At 44.6% G+C, this 25490-nt stretch overlaps 1 protein-coding gene across 1 annotated transcript; it reads left to right on the forward strand.

Moving 5' to 3' along the window:
* Window positions 1–7648: 7648 nt before the first annotated feature.
* Window positions 7649–22268, forward strand: ZP2 (zona pellucida glycoprotein 2). Its single transcript, XM_033219913.1, has 19 exons — window positions 7649–7728; window positions 7818–7906; window positions 8997–9080; window positions 9464–9558; window positions 12182–12334; window positions 13420–13464; window positions 13612–13776; window positions 14769–14865; window positions 14962–15143; window positions 15926–16052; window positions 17218–17405; window positions 17486–17577; window positions 17679–17803; window positions 17948–18137; window positions 19664–19799; window positions 19876–19972; window positions 20850–20933; window positions 21869–21952; window positions 22096–22268. The coding sequence occupies exons 1-19, from the start codon at window positions 7667–7669 to the stop codon at window positions 22236–22238; spliced, it is 2238 nt and encodes a 745-aa protein (XP_033075804.1). The 5' UTR covers window positions 7649–7666; the 3' UTR covers window positions 22239–22268.
* Window positions 22269–25490: the final 3222 nt, after the last annotated feature.

Here is a 25490-nt window from a genome sequence, read left to right on the forward strand (position 1 = left end):
CTCTCTAAAGAACCTAAGGGGAAAACAACATTAACATTGTATATTAGATTGGTAAAGGAACTACCATATGATGTTGAAGAACATTCTCATTGACATAGTCTATTTTATTTTTCCAAGTTAAATTCGTATTTGATATTTGAAAGCTATTTTGAGATGTATTAGCATAACCGGTAGAAGTTTTTATATTATTTATCTTATACTGCTTAAATTCTAATTAATGTCATCTTGTACTTTTAAAAGACAAGTGAACTGCAAGAGAAGCACAGAGTTTTAAAACACCCCCACATGCACAGACACACACACACACACACACACACACACAGCGAGAGAGAGAAAATCAAAATCAATTAGAAAGGGCAGAGAGAGGCATCAGGAGACCTGGTTTCTCACTGGAGCTCTGTCTGCTACTCACTTGGTAAATGACCTGGAGCAAGTCACTAAACCTCTTTAGATATTAAACCTCTCAATATCTTAATTTTACCATAGTGAGTTGGACTTTGTTTCAAAGCCTCAAGCTCCGGATCCATTCATTTCAACATTTTACCTTTATACTGTTGAGTTTTCATCCTTGAGCCTTAGACTCTATAGCTTAGGTAGCTCACTCAGAAATCAGTCAAAATTATTATTTAAATTTTTTTTGTTGTTGTCCAGGCATGGTGGCTCACACTTGTAATCCCAGCACTTTGGGAGGCCAAGGCGGATCACCTGAGGTCAAGAGTTCAAGACCAGCCTGGCCAACATGATGAAACCCCATTTCTACTAAAAATACAAAAATTAGCCAGGTGTGGTGGTGCACACCTATAGCCCCAGCTACTGGGGAGGCTGGGTCACAAGAATAGCTTGAACCTGGGAAGCAGAGGTTACAGTGAGCAGAGATCATGCCATTAGACTCCAGCGTGGGCAACAGAGTGAGACTCTGTCTCAAAAAACTAAAACTAACTAACTAAGTAAAATTTTAAGAGACAGGATCCTGCCATGCTGTCCAAGGTGGTTTTGAATTCCTGGCCTCAAGTTATCTTCTAGCCTCAGTCTCCCAAAGTGCTGGGATTATAGGCATGAGCCACCATGCCCAGTCTATAATTATTTAATTGGTTATTGTGTCACTAAAACAATTCAACGAAAACAGAGGTGAATAAAGTTGTTGGAGTCTCACCAATGCATCTTAATGTAGACATTTCTCATTGTCCGAACTAGTACTCTGGGTACTTTTTCCTACCTCCTAGAAAATTAAGGAACATGGACACAAAGGTGGGTCGGAACGAAAGTTTAATAAGTGAAAGAGGCTGGGTGTGGTGGCTCACACCTGTAATCCCATCACTTTGAGAGGCTGAGGCGGGCGGATCACCTGAGGTCAGGAGTTTGAGACCAGCCTGGCCAACATGGGGAAACGGTATCTCTACTAAAAATTCAAAATTAGCCAAGTGTGGTGGGGCATGCCTGTAATCCCAGTTACTTGGGAGGCTAAGGCAGGAGAATGAATCCAGGAGGCGGAGTTTGCAGTGACCCGAGATCACACCATTGCACTCGAGCCTGGGCAACACGAGTGAAACTCCGTCTCAAAAAAGAATAATAATAAGTGAAAGAAAAAGATTATCTGCAGCAGAGAGGGGGGTCCAAGTGGATTGCTGGGTTACGGCTGAATTCAAAAGCTTTTTTTTTTTTTTTTTTCCTTTTTGTGGAGAACGGGGTCTCGCTGTATTGCCCAGGCAGGTCTCGAACTCCTGGGCTCAAGCTATCCTCCCGCCTCTGCCTCCCTGAGAGCTGGGATTACAGGCGTGAGCCACCGCGCCCGGCTCAAAAGCTTTTTAAAGAAACTCCTCTCTCATCTCTAGCAGTTTGAATAACTTCTCATCAGTAAAGCTGTCTGTGCAACTCCCCGTATCTTACAGCAGCTGTGGACATGTATCTAGGCAGCACAAAGCCTGCGTCTCTTGTTTTGATAGCTGTGGGTTTGTTTTAGGCAAGATCCCCTCCTCCCTGTGTAAGTGTCCACCATGGATATGCCTGAAAAGGGGAGGAAACTTTTTCCTAGGAGCTTGCTAATTAGACAAAGGTGCTTATCTGTGTGCAGGTGCAGCTTGTTTTTCCCAAATGATTTTTCCTTTTCTTCTCCCTCAAAGTCAGAAAGGCAAGAGTTCCTTATTCTTTTAAGGGCTGAAGGAGGAAAACTCCCACCTTTTCACTCTGAAGGTTCACTGAAAATAAACTGACCAAAGGCAGATGAATAGGAGAAAAATTCATACAAAATTATTAATGTGCAGGGGAAGGTGGGAATCATACAGTGATTGTTCCTAAGCTCTCAATGGGGCACAGATGCATATATACTGTTTTTTGTTTGTTTGTTTGTATTTTGAGATGGAGTCTTGCTCTGTCGCCCAGGCTGGAGTGCAGTGGTACAATCTCGGCTCACTGCAGCCTCTGCCCACCGGGTTCAAGCAATTCTCCTGCCTCAGACTCCTGCGTAGCTAGGATTACAGGCACACACCACTATGCCTGGCTAACTTTTATATTTTTAGTAGAGACGGGGTTTCGCCATGTTGGCCAGGCTGGTCTTGAACTCCTGACCTCAGGTAATCCACCCGCCTCAGCTTCCCAAAGTGCTGGGATTACAGGCTTGAGCCACTAGGTTTTTCATAGGGGATGGAGGAGATGGGGACTGTAGACAATTCTCTTGAGGGGCAGTAATGGTTATTAAGGAGAATGAATGGACCAGGGAGAGAGAAATTAGCTTATACATAATTATCTTTGGAATTTGAATGAGCTTCAGAGGCTGACATCATCTTGTGGAAAAGTATGTCTATGTGTGGTTGCATTACTTAGTCTTCTTTCCTGCTATAGATAATGAGATTTCAGGGAGGGGACAGAAGGCAATAGTGTTTTTTCTGTTAAGAAGCTGCCTTGGCTGGGCCCAGTGGCTCACGCCTGTAGTCTCAACACTTTGGGATACCGAAGTGGGTGGATCATTTGAGGTCAGGAGTTTGAGACCAACCTGGCCATCATGGTGAAACCCTCTCTCTACTAAAAATACAAAGAAAAAGCAAAAGCATAAACAAAAAGCCCACAATTAGCCAGGCTTAGGAGAATCACTTGAACCTGAGAGGGGGAGGTTGCAGTGAGCCCAGATCATGCCATTGCACTCCAGACTGGGCAACAAGAGCAAAGCCCTGTCAAAAAAAAAAAAAAAAGCTTTCTAGGTCAAATAAAGAAATTCCAGAGAGAGTTCCTTCCTGTACTTTGTGGGTGGAAAGGGAAAAAGGCAAGGATAGAGAGACCTTGATTTGGAGGCTTATTTCTAAAGCCTTTTGATTTTCCAAAGCACTCGGCATGCCCAGGCACCATACTTTGGGGAAATGTTTTCTGTGCTCCAACCCTCGCATCTTCTTAATCCTATTCCCGGGGATGATATTCAATGTATTTAAAACCCATACAGCAAAAGCATGAACAAATCAGAATAGACAATGGTTGCAAATGCCCAGCACAGCTACATGGACTCCCCAGACCCTGGCAACCCTCTCCTTTCCTGGATGACGCTTCAACTCTCTGGGACAACTTTCTTGACTTGTAATCCAAATACATATGTATAGACCCACATGCAGACACATAAAGTATAAATATGCACATAGGTTTGAGAAAGAAAATAAACTTTGTATCTGAAGAATGCAAAGCCCCTTTAAATTATCAGGGCCAGAGAGCCATTGAAACGTGACAGCAATCATACCTTACTTCCTCCTAGGGCTCAGTAATTATCTCTTGGTGCTACTTGATATATATTTATGGGCTCTAGACTGACACCAAGTAGCCATAAAATTAACCTAACCATGCCATACACTGGACACTATAACTCATACCATACACTGGACGCCATTACTCGTACCCTATAGTTCAACAATGTATAGCTAATCACTAATCAGTGTTCTTTTTTTTTTTTTTTTTGAGATAGGGTCTTGCTATGCTGCCCAGACTGGTCTTAAAAGTCCTGGGCTCAAGCTATCCTCCCACCTCAGCCTCCTGAGTTGCTGTGACTACAGGTGTGAGCCACTGTACCCAGCTAATCAGTGTTATTTCTATAAATCAATGAGTCAAGAAACACTGTATCAGCCACTAATCTCAGCACTTTGGGAGGCCGAGGCGGGCATATCACAAGGTCAGGAGACCAACCTGGCTAACATGGCGAAATCCCATCTCTACTAAAAATACAAAAAATTAGCCAGGTGTGGTGGTGGGCACCTGTAGTCCCAGCTCCTCTGGAGGCTGAGGCAGGAGAATGGCATGAGCACAATCTTGGCTCACTGCAGCCTCTGCCTCCTGGGTTCAAGCGATTCTCCTACCTCAGCCTCCCGAGTAGCTGGATTTACAGGTGTGTGCTGCCATGCCCAGCTAATATTTGTATTTTGGGTGGAGACAGGTTATCACCATGTTGGCTAGGCTGGTCTCAAACTCCTGACCTCGGGTGATCTGCCTGCCTTGACCTCCCAAAGTGCTGGGATTACAGGTGTGAGCCACCGCACTGGGCTTATTTAGTGCAATATTTTTTAAATTCAATTGAAAGTTCTGGGATACATGTACAGGACGTGCAGGTTTGTTACATAGGTAAATGTGTGCCATGGTGGTTTACTGCACCCATCAACCCATCACCTAGGTATTGAGTCCCGCATGTATTAGCTATTTATTTTGATGCTCTCCATCCCCCGGCCCCCCGACCCCTGCCATCAGGACCCAGTGTGTGTTGTTCCCCTCCCTGTGTCCCTGTGTTCTCATTGTTCAGCTCTCACTTATAAGTGAGAACAGAATATTAAGAATCATTTTTGTAAAGACTTTAGTTTTTCCTACCTCCTGATAGAAGACACTGTTTTACGGAGCAGCTATTTCTTCCTGTGTTCAAAGTCAGCTGCTGAACACATTATAGCTTCCTGCTTTTTCCAGAGCAGAACCCTAGACATTGATGCTCATGGGCCTGGAGCCATTTGTTCGGGGGCTGTCCCTAGCACACCACAGGTCTGGGTTAGGTGAGACAAACAGAATTAATCTCTGGTGCACATACCAGCTTCACCAGCCCACAGTGGGCTTTCTCACCGCATCTCCTGCTTGGGGGTCTCTGTGCTGCCCTTTAACCTTTTAGAAACCCATAATTTGGGGGCTCTGACCAAAATTGCCCTTTCCAAGACAAAAACTTCCCACTCTGGAGAAAAGACGCCATCTTGAGGGGAGTGCGTAGCGGGGTGGAGAGGGAGGTGGGGTCTGAGGGAGGCTGAATAAGCACATTAACCCACCACTTCTCTGACCACCTTCTCAATAGGGCTCTGAGTCTCACATCTATGCTTTTCCCTCTAATGGCTTCTCCTCATAGTCTTAACCGTTGTGGTAATGAATTACATTTGTAGAAACGGTGCTACTTTTCAGAAAATATGCATAGAAGGAGAAACTATTGCTATCATGCTTTGGCTGTAAAATGAAATCATTTTACCATCTCTATCCCCAAAAACTTGTCTGTATTTTGCTCCCTCTCCCCAGTTCCGCCGGGATATAATCTACCCAATTCCCGTAAAGAGGTTAACCACTGGCCACCACAGATTTTCTCGCCTCCCTCCCTCCAGGTATTTTCCAGGTTTTCCTGATTATAAGAATCACCTGTGGTGCTCGTTAAGCAAATATTTCCCAGGCACGTCCTCTGGAAAGTCCAATTCAGTAGCTTTTGGGTGGGACTCAGGAATCTGTGACATTAATGAGAGCTCCATGTGATCCTTTTGATCAAGGAAGTCAGGGAAACATTTTAATCTACAGTGTTATTTCAGATGCCTTGGGTTACACCTCAAAGGCAACACATGAATCAATACTGTTTAGGTTGATGCAAAAATAATTGTTTTTTGCCATTAAAAGTAGTGGCAAAGGGCCAGGCACAGTGGTTCATGCCTGTAATCCCAGCACTTTGGGAGGCCGAGGAAGGTGGATCACTTGAAGCCAGGAGTTCGAGACCAACCTGGACAACATGGTGGAACCCTGTCTCTACTAAAAACACAAAAATTATCTGGGCGTGGTGGTGGGTGCCTGATACTGGGGAGGCTGAGGCAGGAGAATCGCTTGAACCCAGGAGGTGGAGGCTGCAGCGAGCCGTGATTGCGCCACTGCACTCCAGCCTGAGTGACAGAGCGAGACTCCATCTCAAATAAATAAATAAATAAAAGTAGGGGCAAAAACCACAATCACTATGCACCAACCTAATAATTGCAAATGTCACCCGTCACTTGTATAGAGTCTAGGCATTATATTCACCTATTTTAGAACATGGGCTGCAGACATCTAGTTATCTCAAAGAGCAATGAGAGATGTTGAAAAAAATACATTGATCAGGCCTCAGGAAATCTGAGTTCTCCACCTGGCCCCTGACACTGTTGGGGCAAGTTTCCTTGCCTCAGTTTCCCCACTGGGAAACTTCCAAGTGCTTTACAACAACAAAACATTCTTATTAGATCACTACTCCCTTTTACCCAGAAGTTTTACTTTGAGGAATTTATCTTGAGGGTTAACCAAGGAAATGTATCAGAATGCTCATGATGTTATTGTTTATAATGATGAAAAATTGCAAGCCCCTTAATGCTCATAATTACGGAAGTTATATAAACACAGATTTATCTCAACATTGAATACTAGGCCACCCTAAAATGGTAACAGAGAGCTTCATGTTTAATAGGTTATAAAGTGACAGTGGCAGATTACAAAACAGTATTTAAACTTTCCTCCCAGTTTTTAAAAAAATTGTGTGTGGTGTTTGTAGAAACATGTCTGTAAAGTTACCCACCTAAATATTAGCAGTGGCACTATTATGAGTGACTCTTGCCTTTTCTCTGTATCCTTCTGTAATTGCATTTTTTTTGCTGTAAGCTTAAGCTTTTACACTTGGGGGTCAATAAGGCTTCATTCATCTTCATGTGCATTATCAGGGTAACTTCTGCAGTAGCCAGGAGACTAGCTGTTACTTAAAAGGTTTTAGTTTAGGTGCAATGACTCATGGCTGGGATCCCAGCACTTTAGGAGGCTGAGGTGGGCAGATCACCTAAGTCAGGAGTTCGAGACCCCAGCCTGACCAACATGGTGAAACACTGTCTCTACTAAAAATACAAAAATTAGCCAGGCGTGGTGGCACACACCTGTAATCCCAGCTACTCAGGAGGCTGAGGCAGGAGAATTGCTTGAACCCAGGAGGTGGAGGTTGCAGTGAGCCAAGATTCCACCAGTGCACTCCAGCCTGGGTGACAGAGTGAAACTGTATCTCAAAAAAATGTTTAGTGATGTGAACAAGACTTGTTTTTTTCCTCAATAAAGCCCATGATTTCTCTTTCACTCTACATTGCAGTTGTAAATAATTTGCCCAAAAGATCCTAATTTCCCCCGAAGTTATAGGGAAAACACCAATTCACTCACCTGGAGCTGATTTCAGCAAACTCTGATTTCATGCCTGGCCCACAGGGGCAGCTGGCAGAATACCCAGCACAATCTGTCAGGAATCAGAGAGGCCACTTCCTTCCCCAACCCTTCCCTTTCAGCTGGGAGAATGGGAGAAGATTCAGGTGCCCACAATGGGGAGAGGGTGTTGATGCAGCTGGCTTCCTGCTATAAAAACACACAGCAGCCCACCCTCTACCCAGTTGATCTGGTAGTGCCTTTTGCTATGGCGTGCAGGCAGAGAGGAGGCTCTTGGAGTCCCTGGGGCTGGTTCAATGCAGGCTGGAGGTGAGTAATTCTGAAAGTGGAGGGAGCGGCTATGATAGCTTTGTTTGTTGAAGTCCATTCTTCTTGACTATCTCCCTGTCTTTTTCTAGCACTTACAGGTCGATTTCTCTCTTCTTTGCCCTTGTGACTTCAGTGAACTCCATAAATGTTTTTCAGTTGGTAAATCCTGCCTTTCCAGGTATGTCTCTTGGGTGAGGGAAGTCTTCTTAGCGGAGAAAAACAGGTTGCAGCTGGAAGGCCTAGATGGCCAAGAGACACAGGCCTGGCTCAGACAACCTCCATTCACCCCCTTTATTACCTTGGTCAGGTTACTGGATCTTTCCTCTGCTAACCTGTAGACTTACTATACCTGCTAAATGAAAACTCAGAACACCTGCACTGCCTTCCAATCCCTCACTGCCTCAAGCTTTATGGTATCCCCAGAACAGCAAACCACCACAACTAACTTCAAACACAAACTTACGCTTAAGGAAAACATCGACATAACAGGCAAAACTGGAGCTGCTCACTTGACGTTCACCTGAGCCAGAGGCTGCAGAGTAGCAGATGATGGGCAAAAGTTGATCTTAAAAAAAAAAAAAAAATGCAGCCAGGCGCCATGGCTCACGCCTGTAATCCCAGAACTTTGGGAAACCAAGGCAGGCGGATCACTTGAGTTCAGGAGTTTGAGACCAGCCTGGCCAATGTGGTGAAACCCTGACTCTACTAAAAATACAAAAACTAGCTGGGTGTGGTGGTAGGCACATATAATCCCAGCTACTCAGGAGGTTGAGGCAGGAGAATCGCTTGAACCTGGGAGGCTGAGGTTACGGTGAGCAGAGATCACGCCACTGCACTCCAGCCTGGGCAGCAGAGACTCTGTCTCCAAAAAAAAGAAAAAAGAAAAAAAGGGTGTCCTCGGACTTACCCAGGACTTCGTTTAACGCCAGTTTGCAAAATGTGTTGACAAAGCTTTTGTCAGTATTCCAGACCTGCCTCTATCCGCTCCACTGTCAAGGTGTTGACCTGGCTTCTATGGACCTGCTTGTCAACCCCAACCTGGGCTTCTTCCTGGAATACTTCAAAAGCCCTGGGTGCCTGATATTTTCCTTAGTTCTTGGTATATTGTATCGTTATCTTGCTCACTTGTTTGTGAGCTCTCCCACGGTAGGGGAAGATTCTTGCCTCCCTCATCTGGAATCCTTCCCATCCAAGAGGAGTCTATACATTTTTGTGGGAGTTGCATCATTTATGACTTAAAGCCCCCAGATGCTTCCTTTGCTCCCTAGGCACTGTCATTTGTGATGAAAGGGGAATAACAGTGGAGTTCCCAAGCAGTCCTGGCACCAAGAAATGGCATGCATCTGTGGTGGGTAAGTAACGTATTATCTCATCATAGTCCTGATTAGCAGACAGCCTTTGGCTTGGGCCAATCCTGTTTGTCTGGGGAGCAGAGTACCCAAATTCCTGCAGCAACGGCATCCAACTCCCATGATGCCATGGGGATACCTGATTTGCATGAGGCCACCCAGCATGGAAGACCTATCTTTCTTTGAAAGTGTCTTACGTCAGTATCTCTGGGAAGCTTCTGGCTGCAAGTCATACCATCTCAAAGCTCGAGTCCTATCATCGAGTTGGGGCGGAAGTGAAGGGACTGAAGTGCCTTAGAAATGGACTGGTGGTCTTAACTCTGTAGCTTGGACTGTCACTAAAATGTACTCAGCCATCCTGTCTAATCCTGCTGTGGTCTTGGCAGATCCCCTTGGTCTCCACATGCCGAACTGCACTTACATCCTGGACCCAGGAAAGTTCACCCTGAGGGTTACCTATGAAAACTGTACCAGGAGAGTGGTAAGTGCATTGCTTTGAGCAGTTCTTGGGGAAGTACGTAGTAACCTAAGAGTTACTGGTAGTAAACTTGGCTAAGAACTTACTCTTTGGGGTAAAGCAGTGGCTCTCAACCAAGGGGGTGGTGTCTCGTGTGTGGTTCTTCTTTTCTATTATAATCTGTCCAGGCCGGGTGTGGTGGCTCACACCTGTTATCTCTGCACTTTGGGAGGCTGAGGTGGGTGGATCACCTGAGGTCAGAAGTTTGAGACCAGCCTGGCCAACATGGTGAAACCCCATCTCTACTAAAAATACAAAAAATTAGTTGGATGTGGTGGCACACACCTGTAATCCCAGCTACTTGGGAGGCTGAGACAGGAGAAGCACTTAAACCCAGGGGGTGGAGGCGGAGGTAGCAGTGAGCCGAGATTGCTCCATTGCGCTCCAGCCTTGGCAACGAGAACAAAACTGTCTGGGGTAGGGGGGTAGTGGCAGAGAATCTGTCCAGGGGACACTTGGCAACATCTAGAAACATCTTTGGTTATCACAACTGGGGGTAGAACAGCTGCTACGGGCATCTAATGGATACAAGCCAAGGATGCTGGCAGAGAAAAAAACATTACCCCAGTCTCCTCCCCATAACACAGAATTAACAGGCCTGAGATGTCAGTGTTGAGGATGAGAAACCCTGGCATTCAAGTACTTGAGCTCTTGAGCCCTGGCTCTACCACCAATTAGGTGTTATTTCCAGCAAGTTAGTCCTTTCAAGCCTGTTTGCCTACTTGAAGATGAGAGTAATGGTGCCTGCTCCATGAGGGTAATAAAGACTAATGATGATCTACAGATTAAGACCTGGTGCAGCACCTGGATACAACAAATGACGAAACATGAGCTATTTTGATCTGTAAACCCCCACGTGAGATGGAAGGCTATTTTGGTGCCAGCAAATAGAAATCTGACATGTAGAAACAGGTGTTAAAAGGCAAACAGCGGCCAAACAGTAAGGTTTTTTCTATTGCCAAGCAACAGTATTGCCCAATCAGGAATATTAGGAGCAATAAAAGCAACCTGTCTAAGCAGAAGCTAGCAAGTTGCAATTTGGAAAGTTTGGATTTAATTGACTAGTTGGACATAGGCCTGGGGTGAGTTCTGGGAATCTGCATGTCTAACAGTCTACACCATCTGATTATGATGCAGGTGGTCTGCAGTATAAGCTTTGTGCAGATACATTCTTAGACCCTACTCTGTAAACAGGCTTGAACTGTAAGTCATCTGGTCCCCAAAGCCCTCTATGATCAACCAATGAAGTAATCATATGTCCTTCGTGAAAAATCTCATAATTTCCTTCTAAAACAGACCTTCTCAACATTAGAGGGTTTAGAGTTGCATTCCCTTAGACCTGGTTAGGGTCTGCAAACCATATGGTTAGGGTCTGCAAACCATAACCTGTGGACTGCCAGATGCAGTCCATGGCCTCCTTCTGAGGCAGGCTTGCTCTGTAGCCCAGGCTGGAAAGTAGTGACTGCAATCATGGCTCACTCCAGCCTAGAACTGCTGGGCTCAAGGGATTCTCCCATCTCAGCCTCCCAACTAGCTGGGGCTACAGGCATGCAACACTATGCCTATCTAATCCTTTCTTGTCGAGATGGGGATTTCACCATGTTGTCCAGGCTGGCCTCAAACTTCTGGCCTCAAGGGATCTTCCCACCTCAGCCTCCCAAAGCACTGGGATTATAGGCATGAGCCACTCTGCCACCGTGCCTAGTTCATGTCTTTTTTTTTTTTTTTTTTTTGGTCTTCAAATTAAGAATGAGTTTTATCTTAATCTTCTTGAGACAGGGTCTTGCTGTTGTCCAGGCTGGAATGCAGTGGCGCAATCTCAGCTCACTGCAACCCCCACCTCCCGGGCTCAAGCAATCCCCTATCTCTCAGTACCACCTCAGCCTCCCCAGTAGCTGAGACAACAGGCATGCACCACCACACCCAGCTAACTTTCGTGAGTTTTTTTTTTTTTTTTGTAGAGACAGGGTCTCACCATGTTGCACAGGCTGGTCTGGAACTCCTGGGCTCAGGCAATCTGTCTGCCTCAGCCTCCCAAAGTGATTGGGTTATAGGCAATGAGCCACTATGCCCAACTGGCTCTTAGCTTTTTAAAGTTATTTTAAGGAAGCATGCTATGGATTTCATGTGGCTCACATGAGTCTAAAACAGTTGCTAATGCATAACAGAAAAAGGTTGGCTGACCCCTGCTTTTAGACTGAGTTCCCTAAAGTCAGGGGTAATAGCAAGGGTGGCTCTACCCAGCACAATGGCAGCTACTTAGGTACTTAACAAGTATTCAGATAACCTTGGTAGAAGCCCCAAACCAACCCCATTCAGCCAGGACAATGGTACTGAGACATAGGGCAGACACAAGAGAAATAGAAACTGAACTCCATTTCCTGATGCTAAAACTGGCCTATCAGTGTGAGTCTTCGCTAGCAGATTGCAATGGGCTAGCTAGTCTCCTGGTACAGGAATGAGGTACCTTCCAGCACTTGTGATATTGGTAACTTTAAGGGTTTTGCCACTCAGATGGGTCAGATGGTATTCTAGAATCCCATGGAGGTACAGCACTTAGTGTTCCCACTATGCTATTTCTACACAGCATGGTGGATACCAGATGACCATCAGAGTCATGAATGACAGTGCTGCTCTAAGACATGGAGCTGTCATGTATCAGTTCTTCTGTCCAGCTATGCAAGTAGAAGAGACCCAGGGGCTTTCAGCATCTACAATCTGCAAGAAGGATTTCATGTCTGTGAGTGAAGTGGGCTGACTGCTTGGGGTATATGGCTACTGTAGGGGGGATATGATGATGATCTAACCAGGGCTGGGCTTAGAAATCAGACCAGGATTTAATCCTGTACTTGCTAACTTTCTATGGATGATAGTTTAACTTTAACCACCCTGAGGCTTTGTTTTCAAGTCCAAAGTGATGGGACAATAATGCTCACCTCACGGTGGCTCTAAGAATTGACTGAGAGTGTATACATGGTACTTGGCATATCATGCATGGCAATAGGGTTTTACTGGTAGTTGCACTCACATTAATCATCTGACAAATGGAATACATGCCATATTCTAGGCCCTACCCTAGATGCTAAGATATAATAAGTGAACAAAACGGCCCAATCACATCTTCATGGATTTGGAGTCTAACATGGCTAATGTCAACCATGGACAACTAAAAAAAAAAACACTGATATAAAAGCAACTCCATAACAATGATAGAATTGCATGGCTTTACATAGTACCTAATTTATATGGACATAGGTCGAACGGGTGAATGTTTAAGAACATTGTCCTGGTCTGGCGCAGTGGCTCACGCCTGTAATCCCAGCACTTTGGGAGGCTGAGGCAGGTGGATCACCTGATATTAGGAGTTGGAGACCAGCCCGACTAACATGGTGAAACCTCATCTTTACAAAATATAAAAAATTAGCCAAGTGTGGTGGTACTTGCCTGTAATCCCAGCTACTTGGGAGGCTGAGGCAGGAGAATCGCTTGAACCCGGGAGACGGAGGTTGCAGTGAGCTGAGATTTCACCATTGTACTCCAGCCTGGGTGATGAGTGAAACTCCAACTTGCGGGGGGGGGGGGGGAAAGGTGTCCCAATTTACAACTAGAAAGGAGCTTAGATCTTCCAGCTGCCTCTTGGGATCAGAAGTTCAAAGAAGTATAATGACATCTAAGGATATAGTCAGGGTTCATGTGCTTCTTCCACTGCATCCCACAAGCAGGCCTTTTGGTGTGATAACCACACAGCAATTTCTCTGGCAGGTGACATGAATTCAGAAACATCTACCTCCAAATCAGTCTTACATCACAATTCTCTTCTTCCAGTTTTCCTTGCCACGGGTCTTCTCTGGCTTGGCTGATGACAATAAGGTATGAAAGCAAATTTTAAAAATCAGACCTTAATAACCTTTAATTCTATGTTAAAGGTGATATTACCTTCAACCTGATCAATCATTAGGCTACCAGAGACTTGGTTAAGGGAGCACCAGCCCTCTAAACAAAGCTTTTTGACTTCAGGTGACCAAACTTAAGATGGGATGGAGCATTGAGGTTGGTGATGGTGCAAGAGTCAAGACTCTAACCCTGCCAGAGGCCATGAAGGAAGGCTTCAGCCTCTTGATTGACAACCACAGGATGATCTTCCACGTGCCATTCAATGCCACCGGAGTGACTCACTATGTGGTAGGAGTGGAAGTCTTTCTTTGTACCACCAAAGCACAGGCCAGTATTCCTAAATCCAAGCATGATCTCAACCATGTCTTCACATTAACTTATAATGCAACCCATTTAAGCATTTTAATGCCTATTAGGTGCAAAACACTTCCCTGGGTATTCACGACTATAATCCCAGCACTTTGGAAGGCTGAAGCGGGCAGATCGCTTGAGGTCAGGAATTAAAGACCAGCCTGGCCAACATAATGAAACCCTGTCTCTACTAAAAACACAAAAACTTAGCTGGGTGAGGTGGTGAGTGCCTATAATCCCAGCTACTCAGGAGGCTGAGGTGGGAGAATCGCTTGAACCCAGGAGGTAGAGGTTGCAATGAGCCAAGATTGTGCCATTACACTCCAGCCTGCGCAACAGAGCAAGACCATTTCTCAAAAATAGACATAATCCTTACCTCAATCTAGTCTCTTTCCCATAGTCTTAAATCTATAGTACAACATAGAACAAGCATAGTCCTAAAAACTTTTTAGGTTAAGGGGTTCTGTTTGGGTTGTCATTGTCCTATATTTTATAGCAAATATTGGTGCTTTCAAGCCTAATAGTCTGAACACTGCACTAAATGAATTAATCTCCTAAAGTACTTAGGCCAGCCAGGTCCTGACACATAAGTGCTCAAATCCCAACCACTTCAAGAACGGTCCTATTTCCCGATAAGAACACAAATGGATTGAAGCTTGAAAACATTGTCTGGCTGCTGATACTTTAAAACAGTCATATGGGGTAAGGACAGATCTTATCTGCCTAGAAGTGATTTGCTATAGGTGATCTAGACAACATTCTTCCAGATGTTAGAACAAGGTTAAAACTAGTGCACCTCCAGAACAGTCATTAGACAAATGCTTAAATCCTACTTGTGTCAAAGTAGTGCCCATTACTTGGATATATACTTGCCGAGAGGATTCTTACTGGTTAGAGATTCAAGTAACCAATGTTATTTCTCCCCCTAGCAAGGTAACAGTCATCTCTACATGGTGTCTCTGAAGCTTACATTTATATCTCCTGGACAGATGGTGATCTTCTCCTCACGAGCTATTTGTGCACCAGGTAAGGTCCCAGATAGCTGCAACCTCATTGTGGGAGACACTGTTCTAGAAGCTTAATCAAGGCTGATAATGGGCATTCTGTTGTCATTCCTTCTAGATCCTGTGACCTGCAATGCCACACACATGACTCTCACCATACCAGAGTTTCCTGGGAAGCTTAAGTCTGTGAGCTTTGAAAACCGGAACATTGATGTGAGCCAGCTGCATGACAATGGAATTGATCTAGAAGCAACAAATGGCACAAAATTGCATTTCAGCAAAACTCTGCTCAAAACGAAAGTATGTTCAATTGTCAACCACTGAATTCTATCGGGCCCTTACTTGAAGTATACTCTTGTGGGTAGTCCTGATATGGCTGGTAACTTGCCCGTGAGTTCTAATTGCCAACATAACCGATTTAAATGCCAGAAGGCCTCATTTGATCATCTTGCATAAGTGAAATACCAAGTAACTGATGTTCATTCTCTAAACATAAAACCTCTTTAAGTTCTGCCATGAAAAATCATCTAAGTGTTTCTAAGTCTTAAAACCGTCTAAGGCCCCAACTGAGTAGTAGCAACTACTTGTCAAATACCTAATGATGAATCTGTCCTGGTCAACGAACAGGACACCTTGATCTAAACAAAAGGGTCCCGTAGTGTCGCTGTTGAGGTTAGTCTTCACTAGGACTGCCAGGGATGCCAGAGAATAACCTTAGGTTGGGAGTATATGTTATGCAATACCATTTTATAACATCTGTAGAGTCCTTTTGACTCAGGCCTGGCTTGGCAGAGGATTCCACTATTCTTTGGAATTTGATCTGTTAATTCAAACTTTAGTGCCTCGTACAAAGAATACAGTGCTAGGTATTCCAGGGCATGAGTTTAAAGCAATAAATCTGCCTGGGAATACATCCAGATGTGAGGAAGTGATAGGATCTCTCTTGTTTTGGCTTAGAGGGAACCCAGATAAGTCTGGAGTGTGTCTTACAAGTATTCAGAGGACTTCCTTCCTGCTTCCCTGTGATAGTTCCGGGCCCCAACAGGCTGTGGCTGCTAATTGACATTCTTTTCTTATTTCAGTTATCTGAAAAATGCCTACTCCATCAGTTCTACTTAGCTTCACTCAAGCTGACCTTTCTCCTTCAGTTGGAGACAGTATCCATGGTGATCTATCCTGAGTGTGTCTGTGAGTCACCAGTTTCCATAGGTAAAGACCTTTAATTAAAACCATATTCTACCTTTTTTCTCCCGTGGCTCTTCTTGTACATGTGGGCAAATGTATAGAAGGTCAGATTCTTTTTTTTTTTTTTTTTTTTTTTTTTGAGGCGGAGTCTCGCTCTGTCACCCGGACTGGAGTGCAGTGGCCGGATCTCAGCTCACTGCAAGCTCCGTCTCCCGGGTTTATGCCATTCTCCTGCCTCAGCCTCCCGAGTAGCTGGGACTACAGGCGTCCGCCACCTCGCCCAGCTAGTTTTTGTATTTTTAGTAGAGACGGGGTTTCACCGTGTTAGCCAGGATGGTCTCGATCTCCTGACCTCGTGATCCGCCCGTCTCGGCCTCCCAAAGTGCTGGGATTACAGGCTTGAGCCACCGCGCCCGGTCTAGAAGGTCAGATTCTGATGTATTGCTTATAGACTGAAGAAACTAAAGACTAGTCAGATTAGAAACAGTCTAGCTGCTATGATGGGGTCCTAAGTACAATATTTTTAAGATCCCTTACATAGGTAGATTTTATGGTAACCTCCCCAAGGTTAAGTAACCTAGATATTTTGGCTTAGGAGCCTGAACCTGCCATCTAGGTAAGAATGTTCAAACTTCTAATTAGAATTAAAAGTTTAAGTCCCACCTGACCCTGAAATTCCTACAAATTCATAAAGAAATACAGAGTGAATATCTCTTGTTTAACATTGCCTCCACCATGTGCTTCTATTTAATCTGATCTGCACAGGTCAGATCAAATAGAAAAATCAGTTCCTGCCTCAGTTTCTCCCCGAACTACTCAGGATTTGTGAGTATACAAAGAAAGGATACAATAACATAGGTGCTGTACTTAAAGTCACATTAAGTTTAATTTTAAGTCAACTTCTGCCCTTCATCAGGATTCTCACTGGTCTTATACTATATAGCACCTCTTCCTATGTCTACTGGTCCCACCTTTGGATGAAAAGTCCTCATTTCATATAGAACAATCAACTAACTTCAGCCCCCTTTGTAATTAAAGCTGCAGATCAAGGTTCCTTCACAAAGTCTTAAGACAAATTCTGATGCCTCCTGCTGAGTTAGAATTTCTCCCTCATAGCATATCAGGTTGAGAGATGACAGTATCACAGGACAGACAACCTTATTTTCTCTAAACTTTCACTGCTGTCTAGTTACAGGGGAGCTGTGCACCCAGGATGGGTTTATGGACTTCGAGGTCTACAGCTACCAAACACAACCAGCTCTCGACTTGGATACTCTGAGGGTGGGAAACTCATCCTGCCAGCCTGTCTTCGAGGCTCAATCTCAGGGGCTGGTACGGTTCCACATACCCCTGAATGGATGTGGAACGAGATATAAGGTTAGTACTGGTGGATGGCATGAAGTTAAGACTTATCTTTGATATAACTGGCTGCTAACCCACTATCTCTGACATTTAAGTTCGAAGATGATAAAGTCATCTATGAAAATGAAATACGTGCTCTCTGGACGGATCTTCCTCCAAGCAAAATATCTAGAGACAGTGAGTTCAGGTGAGATAAAATTGCTATTTGACTCTTAAGCTCTAGTTTAAACTCGAGCAATTTTTTAACCTGAAGTTCTCTGTACCTACCCTCCCTCCAAACTGTTACAGAATGACAGTGAAGTGTTCTTACAGCAGGAATGACATGCTACTAAACATCAACGTTGAAAGCCTTACTCCTCCAGTGGCCTCAGTGAAGTTGGGTCCATTTACCTTGATCTTGCAAAGCTACCCAGGTAAGAAATTGTAGTCTGTGAAATTGCTTAAATTTCAAACTTCCCCCTAAAATGAACATCCTGATACTGCCAGACTAATGGAGCGGTGGTGACCTATGTATACATGTTGCAGCCATTAACTACTTGAATACCATTCAATTTCAGACAATTCCTACCAACAACCTTATGGGGAAAACGAGTACCCTCTAGTGAGATTCCTCCGTCAACCAATTTACATGGAAGTGAGAGTCCTAAACAGGGATGACCCCAACATCAAGCTGGTCTTAGATGACTGCTGGGCGACGTCCACCATGGATCCAGACTCTTTCCCCCAGTGGAACATTGTTGTGGATGGGTAGGTACTCCCTGTACTATCAGTTTGCCCAGCTAATCCATTAGAACTTGCCAGTAATGGAAATAAACCCTCTTGGGGTTTAGAGGGGCATTCAGCCATGTTAGACCCGGATTTAGTCCTTGTTTTCTAATCAGGACTCAACGCTGCCTTCTGTTTTTTGTTTTTGTTTTGAGATGGGGTCTCATTCTTTCACCCAGGCTGGGGTGCCGCGGCGTGATCTTAGCTCACTGTAGCCTCTGCCTCCTGGGTTCAAGCAATTCTCCTACCTCAGCCTCCTGGGTAGCTGAGATTACAGGGGCACACCACCAAGCCTGGCTAATTTTTGTAATCTTAATAGAGACAGGGTTTTACCATGTTGGCCAGGCTGGTCTGGAACTCCTGACCTCAGATGATCCACCCACCTTGGCCTCCCAAAGTGCTGGGATTACAGGCGTGAACCACTACGCTTGGCCACGTGCTGCCTTCCTATCACCTTTTGAATCTTAAGGAATGAATTCCAAAGCCCCAGAAAGTCTGACTCTACTATGGTGTTGATCATCCGGAAAAACTGATCTCCAGCCTCCCATCTGTTGAACACCTACCATATGCCAGGCACAGAGCTATGTATTCCACATCCACTAGTTGTACTAGTCATCTTATTGCATGAAGAAACCCCAGCTTGCTGCCTAGATAACCAGCCCAAAACAGTACTTACACAATGGAGCTTGGATTAGAATATCCATCTGACTCTAGAATCTGAGCACTATGATGCTCTGAGGTTGCAGCTACACAATTGTACACATCGGTGTTCATCCTCATAGCTTTCCTGCCGTGTCCTGTCCTACAACTGGATCTTACTCATTCTTACAGAATAGTGTGTACTTGGCTAAAACTACTTTTGCTTTCTTGAAGCTGTGGTAGCTCAGTTGCTAAGCCTTTTTTGTTTTGTTTTGTTTTTTGTTTTATTTTTTATTTATTTATTTTTTTGAGATGAAGTCTCGCTCTTGTACCCCAGTCTGGAGTGCAATGGCATGATTTTGGTTCACTGCAACCTCCGCCTCCCAGGTTCAAGCAATTCCCCGGCCCTAGCCTCCCAGGTAGCTGGGATTACAGGCACCTACCACCACATCCAGCTACTTTTTGTATTTTTAGTAGAGACAGGGTTTCGCCATGTTGGCCAGGCTGGTCTTAGACTCCTGACCTCAGATGATCTGCCCACCTCGGCCTCCCAAAGTGCTCTGATTACAGGGGTGAGCCACTGTGCCTGACCAAGAAACCAGTGTCTTCTGAAATGATATAACTTGTACTTCTCATTTAGTTGGCAAACAGGTACTGCTAAAATTGTTAAAATACAACTAGCCTATACAACTTATGACCTCATAGGCATTATAGGTCAGGTAAGAAATCCTGAGTAAAACAAAGATGCTGGTAGAAGGTAAATGTGGCAATAGTTCTGAAGACATTACACATGACTAAATCTGGGCAGACATTGAATTTGACTCCAAGATGCATGTGACTGACATCTCTCCCTGGTGCATACCTCCTAGCTGTGCATATGACCTGGACAACTACCAGACCACCTTCCATCCAGTCGGCTCCTCTGTGACCCATCCTGATCACTATCAGAGGTTTGACATGAAGGCTTTTGCCTTTGTATCAGAAGCCCACGTGCTCTCTAGCCTGGTAAGTGATTCAGAAGTCGCTAGGGACAGGTTAAGTGTTAGTGCATCGATTCCATTTAATTCTCTTCTGTCACCAGGTCTACTTCCACTGCAGTGCCTTAATCTGCAATCGACTCTCTCCAGACTCCCCTCTGTGTTCTGTGACCTGCCCTGTGTCATCTAGGCACAGGCGAGGTAAAAATTTCAAATTCCTGTTTCTGTGAGTCTAATTCAAAGCAAGTATCAACTTTTCAGAATAGAAGATCTTAAAGACAGGTATAACTTACTCTTCACTTAGTGCCAAGAGCTCTTGTTGGCCCAGTCAAAACTTCTTGGCCCAGTCTAGCTTATTCATGTGACAGGTCTAAGATGAACAGGTTCTTGTCTAGTTCTATAGATGAGTTCTTTAAAAATCTTTTTTTTTTCTTTTAGACAGAGTTTTGCTCTTGTTGCCCAGGCTAGAGTAAGATGGTTTGATCTCGGCTCACTGCAACCTCTGCCTCCTGGGTTCAAGTGAAGTGATTCTCCTGCCTCAGCCTCCTGAGTAGCTGGGATTACAGGCACCCACCACAACACCCAGCTAACTTTTTAAATTTTAATTTAATTTAATTTAATTTTTGAGATGGAGTCTCGCTGTGTCACCCAGGCTGGAGTGCAGTGGCCAGATCTCAGCTCACTGCAAGCTCCACCTCCCGGGTTTATGCCATTCTCCTGCCTCAGCCTCCCGAGTAGCTGGGACTACAGGTGCCTGCCACCACGTCCAGCTAGTTTTTTGTATTTTTAGTAGAGACGGGGTTTCACCATGTTGGCCAGGCTGTTCTCAATCTCCTGACCTCGGGTGATCCACCCACCTCAGCCTCCCAAAGTGCTGGGATTACAGGCATGAGCCACCATGCCTGACCCCAAGAATCCATCCCACTTTTACAGGAAAGGGCATAACCTATCCTGCAAAGGCAGGACAAACCACATGGACAAAATATTCCAGAGAGCTTCTACTTCTAAGCATTCCATTGACATACCTCTCAAACCACTATTCCAGAGGCTAAACACAAACTTGATCCCCTGTCTCCAGCCACAGGGGCCACTGAAGCAGAGAAAATGACAGTCAGCCTCCCAGGACCCATTCTCCTGTTGTCAGATGACTCCTCATTCAGAGGTATGGACCTAAAACTTGGAGTACTTCCTGGATTCAAGTTCTTAGCTTTTTATGTCAAGCGGTCAGTGTTTACATATACCATGTACCCATGGTAAGTCTAAACAATAGAAGAATAAAAGGCTAAGTCTCTTCCCAGAGGTAGGCTTCTATTAAGTCTCCTGTGTACTCTTCTAGAAATCACTTCAACACAAGTAAGATCATATCTTCTACCTACTGATCTAGAACTTGGTCTTTAACCTGTCTTATCTACCTTATATCTGTACAAAGAACCATATAGGATTCCATATGGCTCTACTTTAGTCATGATCCTCATTCATGGATATCTATAGGTTTATTTCTAGTGTTGTCCTCAGTCCATAATAGAATCCTTTTTTTTCTTTTTGAGATGAAGTTCCGTTCTTGTCGCCCAGGCTGGAGTGCAATGGTGTGATCTTGGCTTATTGCAACCTCTGCCTCCGGGGTTCAAGTGATTCTCCTGCCTCAGCCTCCCAAGTATCAGGGATTACAGGCACCTGCCACTGTGCCTAGCTACTTTTTTTTTTTTGTATTTTTAATAGAGATGGGGTTTCACCATGTTGACCACACTGTCCTCGAACTCCTGAGCTCAGGTGATCCACCTGCCTCAGCCTCCCAAAGTGCTGAGATTACAGGCGTGAGCCACCACACCTGGCTACATACACATAAAAAAATCCTCTTAAGTCTCTAACTACTGTACAAGAAATTCAAGGTATGTTTCTGATAGGATTAGGTCAGAGCCTGTACATCTTAACATGCTATGGCCAAACTTAAGTCTGTATTAGTTTATATTCCTTTTATCACATATCCTTACCTGAGATAGTCTTAATGAACAACCTGTGGGATCACACCCTCAGGGGACAGCTAACCACATCGATTAGCATGAAGATGTTGTGCTAAACTCTCAGGTTCTTTCCTAGGTGTTGGCTCATCTGATCTAAAAGCAAGTGGGAGCAGTGGGGAGAAGAGTAGGAGTGAAACAGAGGAGGAGGTTGGCTCACGAGGTAAGTTTATTCAGTGTTGCACATTTCTGAAATAAGCCTGTTGAAGGCTTAGTTTTAGCCCCTTTTCTGGGGAGCCTTATGTAAGGCTTCAATTTACCTTTACTTAAAAATACTGAAGACCCAAATGCCGTCTTGCTTTGTAGATGTTATGGACACCAAAGGGCACAAGACTGCTGGAGATGTTGCTTCCAAAGCTGTGGCTGCTGTGGCTGCCTTGGCAGGTGTGGTGGCAACTCTAGGCTTCATGTGTTACCTGTACAAGAAAAGGACTGTGTCAAACCACTAAATGGGCTTCTAAATAAAGCAGTCAAAATAAGTCTCTTGCCTTCTATATTCTCATTAAGATTAGATGACAAGGGATAATTTCTTTTGTTCCTCAGTGTAGAGGCAGTACCTCGGCAATCCTCTGGGCAGGATTTGTGTATAGATACAAATAGAGAAATTCATGGTATAATTGTTTCCTGTCATTTGGCCCCTTCTGATTCTCTAACCCTAATACATGAGTCCTCTGACACTCCCAGTCAACAGTAGGGCTGAGCTACAGCCCACCTCTGGGGGTACACTTGAGTCTACAATCTCTTACATAGGATAAGAAGCCAGCAAGCTACCCACGATTACTGGCAGAAATCCCACCCTCCTTTTTTAAGGGAAGGGATACCAGATGTTCCTAAGAAAGTAATATAAGAACCTACTTCAGGGTAATTCCTAACTCAAGTTACACTCAAGCTTATAACTTTCCTGAGCTTAAAAGGACTTAGTTACCTTCCCACTTAAACTAAAGACAAGCAATCTTTCTTTGGTAGGGAAAGGAATACTAAAGTGCCAGAGTCCTAAGACTCAATTATAACATTCCAAGAATCGGACTCCACCATTCAACTGAGCCTAGAGTGAGTTTTTCACTACCTGTATTTGATCTTGACCCTCTCCTGAGTCCTTCTTCCTGAGGGTAGCCAGTCTTATTCTAAGCAATTATGTCATCAACATGACTAGTGTCTGCTTTATACTGCAGCTCTTAGAGACCTTCAAGATATACGGAAACTCACTTGTATTCTAGAAAACTTGAGTCTAAAATTTTTGCCAGGAAATACTTCAAATCTACATATGGCAGGAAGAATAAAAGTGATGAAAGCTTCTAGTGGCTGGATTTAAATGTCAGCTCAGTCATACTCTTGGGTTTCTCAAAATCTAACCTTGAGGTTGAATATTGTGATGTCTATCTGGTCATCTTGTGGTTTTCTATAGGCGCGATCTCAGCTCATTGCAACCTCCGCTTCCTGGATCCAAGCGATTCTCCTGCCTCAGCCTCCTGAGTAGCTGGGATTGCAGGCACCCGCCACCAAGCCTGGCTAATTTTTATATTTTTAGTAGAGATGGTGTTTCACCATGTTGGCCGGGCTGGTCTGGAGCTCCTGACCTTAGGAGATCTGCCTGCCTCAGCCTCCCAAAGTGTTGGGATTACAGGCGTGAGACACTGTGCCTAGCACCCGTTCTAGAGTTCTGCCACACAGACTTAAAAGGTAGCTTTCTAAATCCTTTGGTTAGGTCTTACAGGTAAGACTCTGATGTGGGGAAAGAACCACACATACCTTATATAGAAGGTCTGGCATTTCTAGAGTAATAGGGTCAAAAGCTCAAATTGTCTCATCAAAACCCTTGTTTGGACCTTGCTTTTAAGGATATAAGACATTCTGCTAATGATAAAGCAAGAAATAGTCTTAGACTCAAAATTGTGTGACTTTATCAAGTTGTATTGTGTATCATAACTAAATCTCATGTACCATGCTTTCTAATGGCATTTTTTAAAATGGCCACTTAAATGGCTTCCTGACCCTGAATGACACCTACCCCTGACCCATGTCTAGGAATTACATCCTAATTCCTAGAGCCTGTGAATATTACTTTTACATGGCAACATGGACTCTGCCGATGTGACTAAGGGTCTTAACATGGTAAGATCATCCCAGTGGGCCCAATCACAGATGTTTTTATAAAACAGGAATGTCAGCAGGGAACAGTGGCTCATGCCGGTAATCCCAGCACTTTGGGAGGCTGAGGCATGTGGATCACTTGAGGTCAGGAGTTCAAGACCAGCCTGGCCAACATGGTGATACACCATCTCTACTAAAAATACAAAAAATTAGCTGGGCATGGTGGCAGGCGCCTATAATCCCAGATACACAGGAGGCTGAGGCAGGAGAATTGCTTGAACTCAGGAGGTGGAGGTTGCAGTGAGCCGAGATTGCGACATTGCACTCTAGCCTGGGCAAGAAGAGTGAAACTCCATCTCAAAAATAAAAACAAGGGTCAGAATCGGATGTATCAATGGAAGTGGAAATTGGAATGATACAGGGTCACAGAAAACACAGGCAGCCTCTAATGGGGAAACAAGCAAATATCTTCCCATAGAGCCTCTAGAAAGAGTACAGCTCTGCTGTACCACTTTAGACTTCTGACCTCCAGAATTGTGAGATTGTTTTGTGCCATTCAGCTAACTTGTTACAGCAACAATAGGAAATTAAAACACTGAGTCACTACCCACAACTTGAAAAACATGGCTTAAAAATGCACATCTTACAGATGAGCAACTTGAGCCCTAGAGAAGTTTGTCCAGGATGTCATAGCCCCTTGATTACAGAGCTAGAGCCTCTCAGCTGCAAGTCGGTCCACTTGTGTAGAGTCACAAGTCGGGATCAAGGTCCCCTGGGTCTCAAGGCAGCTCACAGCGTGCCTTGGTTCTGATGTATTTGCCAAAAATGCTAAAGCAGAACCTTGAGAGTGAAAAGCCAAGCTGGTGTGGAGCAGCTGCCGGGATGAACACTTGTTGCCATGGTAGCCTGGGAGCAGTTGACTAAAGTCGTGTTCTCGCCTTCTGAAAGTATGCATCCTACTATATATGGGGGAGGCAGCCTCCTCAGACAGGAACTGTGTGGGAAGAGAGTCGAGCTTAAATCCCGAGAGACTGCTGCTTCAACCACGCTAGCGTGCTTGCAATCTCCCTTATCACGTAGTGATGGGCTGTAATTGTCATACAGGTGTCAAGAGTAGAATGATGGAGCTTTGGGGTTCTAATAGTTTGAACAGTTCTGATTGATGGTAGAGGTTGCAGGAGTTGAAAACAGACTTGTGTGCCCTGGGAAGCCACCTGTAATGTAATGTACTACTTTCCCCTGCCCTGTTCTGCATTAGGAAGTTCTGTGGGATGCATAGGGCTCTAGAGCAAGAGTTGAGTTTGGGTTCTGGATCTATATCCCCCTGGCTGCATGGCTTTGGGCAGACAGAACAATCTCTGAGCCTGCTTCCACATCTGTAAAAATGGAATACAACCTAATTTGGAAGCATGTGAGGGCTCCACGAGATAACCGTTGTATTGATGTGTGCTCTGCCCAGCCAGCATTGGAGCATCTCAACATCAAGAAAATAGGAGTGTTCTAACAACTCTAAATAAAAGCTCAGATAACATTATGGACAATAACTGTGGCTTGAATAAGTCTGTGTGCTAGACCAAGGCATATGTAATCAAGTGCATGTCTGGTAGAAG

This window comes from Trachypithecus francoisi, unplaced genomic scaffold, assembly GCF_009764315.1.
Source record: "Trachypithecus francoisi isolate TF-2019V2 unplaced genomic scaffold, Tfra_2.0 Lachesis_group10, whole genome shotgun sequence".
NCBI classification, from domain to species: Eukaryota; Metazoa; Chordata; class Mammalia; order Primates; family Cercopithecidae; genus Trachypithecus; species Trachypithecus francoisi.